Genomic DNA, 12,152 nt, shown 5'->3' with positions numbered 1-12,152 from the left:
TAAAATCGGGTGAAGCGGACTATAACGAATGAATATGACACATTGACTAAATGAAAATATATTCAGTGAAAAATGGTGTAAAACTAACAATGAGAACATCCAGCTTTTCAAAGCCCCTTTGTTGTGAACATCCCTCTTACATTTTTTGAAAATGTGTTCTCGAACACTTCACAGACGCTTACGCCACTAGCACGCACCCCCAATATGGCTTTTGTGAGTGCGGGAATGCGAGCTATTTGGTAACGGGGAGGGGGACGAGGCCTTTACCACAGTTGCCCTTTAAAGTGGTTGAACTGGTGTAACTGAAACCTCTCTAGACCTTTGGGCACTTATGGTTTAAATAGTCTTAAAGGGCATTTCCTGCTTAAAAATCGGTGCTTTGTTCAATGCGCTTCGTACGCGATTCATCATCGCACGTTAATTCAAAAGTCATCTAACCGACTTTCCTTTACCGATGACATCACCAAGACCGCTTATCTGCAAGCCCCTCCCCTTCTCTATGCTCCGCTGTAAACAAATGCCATGATAAACAAACAAATGTTTCCCCGTCCTCTCTTTGAAGTGCGTTCTTTCATTGGACGGGGAAAATTTGTTTCGTTGTACGGCTTTTTTTTTAAAATCTGATTGACCCGCATCTTTCTTTTTCTGCGTTTTGGCCGACCTTCAAGTATGTAGCGTGTCATCTCTGTCTAGGCAGGCCGTAGCGAACCCCAGAAAGCAGTTTGTGGGAACGGCTTGATGACTGCCTGCCCACCCAGACCCCATCAGAGGGGTCTTAGATTTACCTCTAGCCTCACTTGTCGCTTTCTTTGGTGGTCCGGACCCCTTCCAGATCGGCTCCGCAATTATACTGTACACATCAAAGCCGCTGGAAAGTTGTTAATGGACTTTGATGCTTAAACGGAGCAAGGCATGCGCAACATTTGACGCAATCAAGTGAGTTAATCTCCGCGAATCGATTATAGATTACTGCCGCTTTGTGACAAACCACCTGTCATTGTGACACGGGGATAAAATAAGCAGCTGTCAGAGGAAATGAATATGGATTATGGCATGAGCTCACTCAGTGGAGCTGTGCTGAAGTTAGAGAACTGAACAACTACCTGCTGTTTTTGGAGAAATGATTTGGTGGGAAGTTTGTTTACATGTAAATCAGTTCTTGGATGTTTAATATCTTGCTCTGTTTTTTTAGATCAAAATTTAACAACATTTTCTCTTAAAAAAACCCCTATATTGCAGCCTGCATAAAGATGATATGTATTTGTATTAAAAAAATCTGGGTAGAGTGTTTACATACATGCATGGATTTGATTTGATATTTAAACGGTCTTTAATTGTATTTTTTTTATGCATTTATTTTAGCCACGAAGACTGTGTCAAAAGATACGGAAAATAAATTACATTTAAATTAAATTGTAATAACATTACTAATTGTAGAAATTAAATGAGGTGAGAAAAACAAATTAAATTAAATATAATATATACATATTAACTTACATATCATATATTTGGATTTTAAGTAAATAATGGGGACAAACTTAAAATATCATGATTACAAAAAGTATTAATAATAATAATAATAATAAAATAAAAAGAACATTAGTGCACCTCAAGGAAGAATTCAAATGAAAAATAAATAAATCTACAATTAAAAAAATAAAATAAAATAAGAGTAATGTTGGATTTTATTTTATTTAAATTTAATTTTTAAGTGCATTTTATGTAGACACCATTGACAAAAATAAAGTTATAATGATTATAAAAACATTAAAATAAACAAACGTAAAAAGAACATTAGTGGATCTAAGAAGAAAATCCAAGTAAATTTAAATAAATGTTTTAAGTGCATACTAAGTGGACATCGGGACAAAAATTTAAATATAATTATTATTATTTATTTTTAGCAAACAAAAATAAAAGGAACATTAGTGGTTCTAAGAGAAAGATTGTGAATTAAACTAAATAACGTTTTAAGTGCATATCAATTGGGAATCAGGGACAAATAAAAATGTAATAATTACAAACACATTAAAACAAACAAACATAAAAGAACATTAGTGGATCTGAGGGAAAAATGTGCACATAAAATTGGTGATCACCAAAAAAAAAAACTAAAGTTAAATTAAAATAAGAAAACATTTTTACTTTATTGACCCATTGCAACCTACTTGAGCTAAGAAGCACGGAAATGACATCTAATGCTTCGAACTATAGTAAAGTCGACTCATTCACTTGAATCATTGAATTTCGAGCGGAATGATTTGAGACAGCCGATGCACAGATCGACCGGCGCTTCTTCCTATGTGAGTTTCAGGATTATTTCAATCGCTCTCATCTGCTGCGCGAAACATGTGGTAGTGTTTACAGCCATTTTTCACGAAACACGCCCCTTCAGTTTTTCATTTAATAGCTTCCATAACGCACATTCGATCGCCGCAGATAAAAATGAAGAGATGTTTCCGGCCCGGGGGAGCTCTGTTCTCTGTGCACCGAGCTTCGGAGCTGTCTGAAAGCGATTCGATCCGCCGGCTCTAACGAGTGCCCTCTTGTGGAGCCCCCGAGGAGTCTGCACTCGGGTTCAGATGAACGTATCGGGCGGGCTGTGTTTTAAGAGCCGTGTCTTTGAGTACAGTTTGAGCTTTGCACCGCGCAGGTGTGCGGTCTGTTCATCTGGCGCGTGTCGAGGAAGAAATGACTCACTGCTCAGGCTCTGAAGTGACTCATCCTGCGTCGTCTCCCCCTGTATCACTCCCTCTACCCTTTTTTTTTTTTTTTTTTTTTTTTGAGGGAGTGTTTTCATTTCGCCGACTGAGATAAAGTGTAGCCTTCGTCTGACCCGTCTCTTGATGCCGTCTCGGTCTTTGTGTCAATCTGTACACCTGTCAAGGTTGTGTTTGCCTGCTTTCACTGCCTCGGTCGGTTCTGGTAGATCTGGACGTATTAAGCCTGGGCGAATGATGGGATATACCGCTCGGCGATAGATGTGTATCGGCTGACTGACAGGGATTCGATTATATATGGTTTCTTAATCAAACAGACACTTCAGAACGTGTTCAGTGGTGTTTCTTTTAATGCCAAGAATTCATTTGGGTGTATATCCAAGATATACTGTCAATATGAACTTCATTTGTCTAGCTGTTCGGTCAACTTTCTATATGCCGGGTATTTCAGTATTAGAACTCCGTATCAGAGGAAAAGCAATTGTCAAATAAAACAAAAACTGAATAAAAAAAAAAAAAGTATAACGCTTAAGAACGTTACTTGACTTCAGGGGAAGATTAAATACATTTAATGTATTTAAGTACATTTATTTAAATAAATTTACATGGATTGTAGAGAGGCAACCTTGCCTAAAATAAAGTTTTATATTTTTTTATTTTTTTACATTTCAATTCTTATGTATTTCTTTTAAAGAAAAGACTGTTTTGTTTACCAAGACTGCGTTTCATAAAAAAAAGTCAAAACATTGCAATTCAAATTAGTTTTTTGTTGTTGTTTGTTTCATTATTCCAGTCTGATTTTATGCTATATATATATATATATATATATATATATATATATATATATATTTTTTTTAGTGGTTCTAGAATTGTCTCAGTAAAAACAAACATAAATAGTGCTGCATAATTGCATCCAAAATAAGTTTTTGTTTATGTAATAGTACACACACATGAATGCATATATTTAGGAAAAATTATTTTTAGAAACCAAAATTATGTATGAAATATATTTCTATATGAACTATATACATGTAAATATTTTCATAATATATGTTGTATGTGTGTATAGTTACATATACATAACGTGCACACGCATATTATTATTATGTAAACAAATACTTTTATTTTGGATGTGATTAATCACGATTAATTGTTTGACAGCCCAGACACACACACACACACACAGAGATATATATATATATATATATATATAAGTAAAATAAATAAATGTAATCTATTTTTCCCCAGTTATGGCGAGGTAACTTTATTTCTTGTGACATTTTTCATATTTTTAATCTCGCAATCAATAAAATTAAGATTACTTCACAAAATACACTGCAGTTACCACAAGCAATGTTTATCCCGCATATGAATCTTTGTCTCTGCACAGTTTTTAAAGGATCAGGTCGTATGAAACGTACGACGTATATATGCAGTTGGTTTTGGATTTCTAATGACGAAAAATATGTTTTTGTTTCTCAGGCTGAAGCTCTGACTCCAGCTCTGCAGACGGAGATGGACGTGAAGGAAGCCATTCAGCTCCAGCAAGCCGAGAACGGAGAGGTGGTTCAGATCCAGATGCCAGGCACTTGAGACGCTCATGCTAACTCCTCATGTGTGTGTAAACAAAGATATTCGGCTAAAGCGTCAAGGAGAGGGCGAACCCGAGGAGCGTGGCCACTCAACCTCACATTATCTAAAAAACCACCGCCTTCACTCAGCAATTTTTGACCGCTTCCAACGAAAACAAATACAATTTGTTGTAACATGTCAGCTTGTATGGAAACTGCTGGACCGTCCCACCAAAACCAGTCACGGCGTCCAGTCTGCTTAGCAATGTATAAGCAATGAACAAAAAAAGAAAAGAACAGAAGGCTTTCTCCTCTCCGGTCTGTCTGAAGTACCTCATACACAAGGATCAAGCATGTTTAACTGGACATACGAGCAGACGGCCGAGTTACTGAGTTTAAACCGGTCACAAGTGTCATTTTTAATACGTAACACTTTGTAGACTTTTGCTTATATGATATTTCAAAAAAGCAGCGGTGTAAAATGTGATATAATCCAAGATTTTTCCGTTTTGCGACCCTTTTGTGAAGTTTGCGAGCGTGTGTGTGTGTGTGTGTGTGTGTGTGTGTGTGTGTGTGCGTGTGTTTGTATTGGTGAAGATCTGGGGGTTTATTTGAGGGCCGCCTGTCTTCATTCATCAATTATCAATTTGTTTTCATAATGGTTAGTCTAAATATTTTTTGTTTCATATAACATTATTGTACAGAAAAAAAAAATAAACTACTGAAAGTTTTGTGGAGCTTTTGTAGAGCAGTTTACGAAAACACAGGAAGAAGACGACAGTGAACTGTGTTAATGTATATGAAATATGTTCTTTTTCATATATATATATATATATAATATATATACATATATTTGTGTATGAAGGATTTGTTCAAACTGAATAAATTACCTTTGTTTTGAAATAAGTGTCTCAAGTAAAAAACGACAATCGTCATTGGCAAAATTTCAGCAAAATGTCATATATAGAATAAAAATTACCAAATGAAATGGGAAAAAAAGGTTTGAAATATAACGAATAGATATTCATAATAGAGTCATTTGGATTCAGTTGCAATATTCCTTGTAATTATGATTCAAACATGCTTTTGTCAACTTATTAACAGAACATAACACGGTTGAACAGAGTTTTTGGAATAAAATGATGAAAAAATTATAATTGTAGTATAATAAGAATTAGAAATGTGTGAAAATAGCTTTAGAAGATATCAGCAGTTAAATGTAACCTTAAAGCTCTACTTTTTTCAACCCTGTCACAGGAACTATCATTTGAACAGATAATCGCTTTCAGTGTTCCTTGTAGTTATAATGAAATATATATATTTCTTTTTTTTTTATATCGGCCTGTTACATTCATACATGAAGTCATTATTATTGTGCTTTGCTCAAAAAGACAATATTTTTCCAGCAAACAGTTTATCACTATGATTTTTTTTCCACAACAGAGTTGAATTTTTGAGCTTGACAAGTCCAAATATAAGCCTACCAAGATGAACCACAGATGTAAAAGATAAACCATTTAAACCATGAGGTAAATAAACATTTTTAAACTAAAATATCACAATAGGGTTGAACTTTTTTTTTTTTAATTAAATGTTAAAAATACTTTTAAAAATGCTGATAAGTGGTCATCAAAAATGAGCTAATTGGCTGATTCTTAAATCATTACAAACCCCCCAAAAATAAATAATTGCTTTACAAAGCAAAAGCCACGAACATCTTTAAACTGTCACAACATAACAGGGTTGAAGAGGACTGTTTTTTTTTTTATATACTGCTGAAAAATAGGGTTGATATAGCGTGTATCAGTATCAGTGATTAATGTTATTTGTTCAAACTTGTTGATATTTTTTAAATTAAAGTAAAACAAAAAATTTACAATCAAAACAAAAATGATTTCATTCTCTATCCTAGTAAGATATGGAGATACTTGGCACACAATTTTAGTTTCCCGACAATGGCCCATATACTGCATAGTATTCAAAGCAGATCCGTTCCAAACAAAGCCGTAATGCACACACATTATTGCAAATTAAGTGTCAGTGTTGATTTAGTGTTTAGCCACTGAACAGTCGTCGCATGCATTGTGGTTTAATGATTGCAAGCTAATGAGTGGGAGTGATTAGAAGCAAGCGGCGATGCATTTGGTTGCTATGTTTGTTTTATATTTATGTGATTTGCTTCAGTTGACCAGAACATCGTAGCGAGAGTCATGAGACTCGTGTTTTGGTTTGTTAGATCACCACATATTCTCTCTAGAGCCCCCCCCCCAAAACTCCCACCCTGACTCCCTCGTCTCTAATGGGATCGAGTCAACTTCTCCCCCGTTTCAAACAAACACAGATGGAATATCCCAGATTCTAACAGTCTGGACTTTAAGGCCACTGGCCAGGCACCGCTGGGCCCTTTGTTATGGCAATGGTACGAGTTGCTAACTCATCCTCTCCCCCTGCTGTGGGTTTTCTTCAGATTATTCGTGTCTTAAGAACAGGGGTGAGGACAAAAATAAAAAAAAAAGTGTTTTGTTGAGTTTTCCCACGCATGCTGTAACATAATGGTGTATTTTGGATCGCGTGCAGTAAGCGTCCAGTATAATCGCTGATAAAAACATCTCTCTATTTCCTTTTGTTTTCTTTTAGTCTCAAAGTCTCCTATTACCCGTCTTCTGTACACCATCCATCCTTCTCTCTTAAGGAATCTATCGCTTTCTTCATCTTTTTCCTCTGATTTCTGGTTCTCGCACTTGTTCTCATCCTCCCACTCTTTTCTCGGGTGGGGTGTGGTGTTTGTAGGGTTTTTTTTTCCCTTTCTTTCTCCTTTGCTACCAGTCTGTATTGGTTTTGTCAGAATTTGGGCTGCGGTGTCCCTGTAGCCCCTCTAAAATCCAACTCTTGACTCCCTTTTCTCTAATAGAACTTAGTTGGCCTCTCCCCCACTTCAGAAGAAAGATTAAATGGTCTAGAATATAATGTTCTGGAGGTTTTAGATTTTAAAACCCAGACTTAGGGCCACTGGGACTGTTTTTGTGGTAAAAAGAGATGTCACTTTCAGTTGATGTTGCCATTTCTATCCAATCAAAGTTTCATGAAGTACTATTTTAATTAGTGTCCTCAATATCTCTTCCCCCCTGTTATCCTAATTATCCTTTATAACAGAAGCCAGGTCTTTAGTGACATCATCTTTCAGACCAGGATGTGACATCATTGTTAATGGGAAAACAACGGCACTAACTGCTAGTACTGCTATTTGATTTATGTTATATAGTATTATGAAATTAGTCTTTGTCTCACTCCTAAATCTTCCACACCGTTTGATAGAATTGCTGTAATCTGTAAAGTCACCTTTATTTATGTGGTGTTTCGTAACATACAGATTGTGTCAAAGTTGCTTTAAAGTGTTAAGCAAGAAAATAATGTTTCAGTGATGCAAAATTAAATTCTGCTTTAAATGAGCTGTGAAACATAGAACAACAGGAGTCAATTATTAAGTTAAAGTCAGTTCAGTTTAAAAACCGTCTACAGTTAATAAATAATGGAATGAGTTCAATTCCTCTATAAAGCTGCTCTGGGGAAGACACTAGAGCTCAGTTCAGCTCTCATCTCATGTTTCCCATCCTGTTACAATCATTTATCAACGTTGCATTTACAAACATTACCATTTATTTTCATTCTATTATATTTCATCCACCTGTACATTTTTAATTTCCATCCTATTACTTTTCTATCATGTTAGGAATCTTGTAGATTTTTTACATCCTGTTTCTTTACAGTGTAAATTTTTTTCCACCCTGTTGCATTCCATACATTTGGAATTATTTCCTTTTTATTACCATCCTCTTATTTTTCATCCTATTTTTTTTTTTATTTCCACCCTGTTACTTTTCTACAGATTATTTCATGCTGGTTTTTTTTCCATCTGTTGTTTTTTACCCTGTTACATTCCATCCTGTTGATTTTTTTTCTTGCAGTTGTCCTTTCAGGAATTCTGTTAATTACTTTTATTTCTTATCATGTCGATGACTGTTTATTTCGTTGTTTCCATCCTGTGAGGAAAGCTCGTACATAGCTGGGCAGTGTGCCGACATATAAAGCTGCTGTGTTGTGTTCCCGGCTCAAGGACCTTTCCCTTCCACGCTTCACTTCCTGTCTGCTCTACAACTATCCTGCGGTAATAAAGACCAAAAATAAATATTTTGTAACACATTTATATAATTATAATAGCATAATTGTAATAATTATAACACATTTATTTTTTAAATGCTACAGCGGTTAAAGGTGAATCATGAATAGGTGACATGGACCGTTATCTTTGTTGGCCTGACCTACGTCTCCTCTCTGAATTTTTCTTTTTAGGTTTTATCTGATGTAGAGAAACTATGTTTCCCAAGTCAAAACATAAAAGTAGTCTGTCTCCAAGATATTAAATCAGCACTTGTTGATCTGATAACTAAGTGCGAGACGGCCGAGCGGCCTGGCCCACGTACAGCAAACAGGAGACAAGGTCAGATTTTATGACCCTAATGTTGCGCAGTGGCGTATTTTATGTTTTCGACTCCATGGGTTCAAGTTCTGTGTATGATCATTCGAGTGAGCTCATGTTTTTATGTGTGGACTCGTGCCTGATGTGAATTTACAGGTTTCTTTTATTTGCAGGACCTTCTGAGCAGAACGCAGATTTACATGCTCACAACCATGACCTACACGAGCGATTTCTCAGCGCATTTATCTTCTAATAGGATTAGAGCTTATGTTAAAATCTGATTAATGGTCAAAAATGATTATGTTGGCCCATTACATCATTTAAGACACCGAGCAACACTCCCAAATGTCCCGAAAGACGCTTCTGATATTTATCCAATTCCTTTTTGTTTTGTTTTTTTTACAAAATGACATAAAATTCTACTAGTAAAATGAAACTTTATGTGCACTATGGTTGCATATCATGGAAAACACTATCCAACATTCAAAAACCTTACCTACTATGAAAAACCTCAAACTGTTAGTGACTTTATTACAAATTTTCAATTTTCAATAATGACACTTCATTTAAAGTACACTTATAATAGGTACAGATTTATAATAGGCATTATAGATCAGCTTCTTTGGGGTTTGAGTGAGTAAAAAGCAGTTAAACGTGACACCTTTGTTTGTTTTCAGGCATGATTTGGTGGCAAAAATTATATGTAGAAATGTAAAGGCAATTTCTTGGCCAGAAAAAACATATGATCATAACTTAAAATTTCACTTTCAAAGCCAAGAGCCTTGTGTACTTGTAATACTGTGATTGTAATTTAAGTGTATCTAAATCAGTTAAGTCGTCAATTTATTCGGCACGACCTAGTCGCCTTAAAAAGGGGGTCTTTATTTTTCATTAAATGGTTATTCCACCCCAAAATGAAAATTTTGCTATTATTCACTTACTTCTGTGTCGTTCCAGACCCGTAAAAGCTTTGTTCAGAAGGCAATTTGATATATAAAAGAGAGATTTTTTGGATGAAAACCGCGTGGTGCCAAGCAAAGAACAGTTATGGTTGAACCACTGATGGAAGATGGAGCGTTCTGACGATGTCTGTAATACTTTTCTGAAGTCAGCCAATGGGAAAGTCACAAAACCCCTGGGTTTTCATCCAAAATATCTTAAATTGTGTTTTTGAAGACGAACAAAGCTTTTATGTATTTGGAATGACATGGGGTTTAACCCTTTAAGTGTCAAAACCGTAACTAAAATCAACAGAAAATGCTTTTTTTTATTCTACATTTGTAGCCTACACAATTAATATTAACCATTTAGATATATATTTAGCTTGGTGTCACGTTTGTTAAGCCACGTTGTTCGCTTCCCCCTCATTCCTTTAACAGCTTTATCATTTAAAACCAGCGCGTTTTCGTATTTGTGAACGAACGCGACTTGTCGTGATATTCGCGCGCCTTTACGACTCGGTCGGTTTCTTCGTAGCAGCGGTCCGTCCGCGGCCGGGTCTGGTGCTGGAGAGCGCGGCTGTGGTCAGGTAGAGGTTAACGCTTCCGCTCTCAGGCGGCGGGGCAGGCGCGGAGCCGCGGCGCTCTGACGCGGGGATGGAGAGCTCAGAGACGCGCTGCCGCTCCGACAGGATCCCGCTCCGCTCTTCCGCGCCGGGACTTTAAACCACGGTGAGTCCGCCGCTTCCTCCGACGCGCTCCGGCGAGACGTCACGGTAACGTAAAGCGCGTGCGAACGTCACGCGCGGTCTATAAGATAATCTGACAGGTTCATTGAACGGCGTCCAGCGCCTGACAGTTCGGTTATTAGTCCTCCAGGAGCTCAGTAGAAGTTACGAGCGAGTTCAACTTCTCTCGGCGACTGATTAGCTTGTCAGCAAACTGATTTTGCTGCAGAATTGACTAAATTAACTCGGAGAGCCGCCATTAAACGCGGCACTTCCTCAGATTTTTGTTAAATGAGATTAAATGGCTAAAAGCGACCTGAGACCCACGTTTGTTTGTGATGATAATGCGTTCACAGCGTTAACCGTGCTCGATAAGCGTCTCGGACGGCTACGGTTACGGTGTTTGTGAAAGAAAGGAAAACTTCTTCTGAAAAGCGTTATGAGTGTCTGATCAGTTTGTCAACGCATTAAAGAGCATGCAGTCACTTTCAAATCACTTCGGTTCCTTTCATATCCATCAATAGAGTGCAACGGTGCACGCCCACATTTCAAATCTATCATTTTTCATGCATGAAGACATTCGTTATTATTTTAGAATATTATTATTATTATTATTATTATTATTATTATTATATAGGCATATTAATAACGTTCTTGCTTCATAATAATTAATAACATTTTAATATAAAATGTATAATCTATATTATAAGAACAACAATTTTTTTGCTATTTTTAATTATAAATAATTCATTATAACATTTAGTAGTAATATTTATATTATTTAAATTATTTAAATATCTTTGTTGTTTTTGTAATAGACAGTAATAACAAATAATGACCAAAATGTTATCGTTATATAACAACAACAAAAGAATAATTATTGTTTATACAAATAAATATTTAATGATTACAATATTGATTGTTATGATATAGCCATAATACATAGAATTCATAACAACGACATTATTATTATTATTATATATATAAATAAATAAATAATTATTATTGTTGCTATTGTTGTAAATAATCATTTATACAAAAATAATTATATATGTAAATTATATAGAATTATTTTAGTAAAATGATATACACAATATTAACAACAACAGTGATCACACACACACACACACACACACATATATACATGTATATATATATATATATATATATATATATATATATATATATATATATATATATATAATTGTTATTGTTGATTATTATAATCCAAATGACCTAATCAAATAAAAAGTAACCCAAGTAATTTATTTTCAAGTAAAAGAAGAAACATTTTAAGTGTATTTTAAGTCAAATATAAGTATTCTGTGAGTATAGAGTAAGACAAGCTTACGTCACACACTGATATGACAGGTTTGTGGTTAAAGCTTTATGGGAAGGTTTTTCACTTCCAGTACGTGTTGTGCTCTATTGGTCCTGTGGGAAGTGGCTGGTATTTATTCATTTTGAAAGTGTTTTACTGCTTTTTCTCCGTGGAACAAACTGTCAAGTGTGTTATACACATGCCGTCTGCGGAAAATAGTTTCCCCTAACAAAGCACACAGCATCAACAGTTAATTAACATCCCTTAATAAGCATCATTTAATGTTTTAAGAGCGCAGCCAAAAAAATCAGGTCAGGATGCGGGGGTGGATGAAAAGCTGGAGCGATGGAGATCCATGGGATGCTGAGAAACTGAACCAGACCTAAATAAACGCAGA

The 12,152-nt window shown here is 35.7% G+C and overlaps 2 protein-coding genes across 6 annotated transcripts in view; both read left to right on the top strand.

Moving 5' to 3' along the window:
- Window positions 1-5,194, top strand: part of LOC122331055 (BTG3 associated nuclear protein) — a 37,189-nt gene extending 31,995 nt beyond the window's left edge. For all 5 annotated transcript variants that reach the window (XM_043228496.1, XM_043228492.1, XM_043228494.1 and 2 more), the window contains exon 13: window positions 4,203-5,194. In XM_043228496.1, coding sequence (XP_043084431.1) covers window positions 4,203-4,313 — 111 coding nt within the window. In that variant the 3' untranslated portion in view covers window positions 4,314-5,194. The remainder of the gene's footprint in view (window positions 1-4,202) is intronic.
- Window positions 5,195-10,239: 5,045 nt separating this feature from the next.
- Window positions 10,240-12,152, top strand: part of LOC122331076 — a 205,327-nt gene continuing 203,414 nt past the window's right edge. Inside the window, exon 1 of the mRNA XM_043228526.1 lies at window positions 10,240-10,438. The gene's annotated coding sequence lies outside the window, so the exon portion shown is untranslated. The remainder of the gene's footprint in view (window positions 10,439-12,152) is intronic.

Source organism: Puntigrus tetrazona, chromosome 25, assembly GCF_018831695.1.
Source record: "Puntigrus tetrazona isolate hp1 chromosome 25, ASM1883169v1, whole genome shotgun sequence".
Lineage (NCBI taxonomy): Eukaryota > Metazoa > Chordata > Actinopteri > Cypriniformes > Cyprinidae > Puntigrus > Puntigrus tetrazona.
This window is presented reverse-complemented; position numbering and strand designations above follow the sequence as displayed.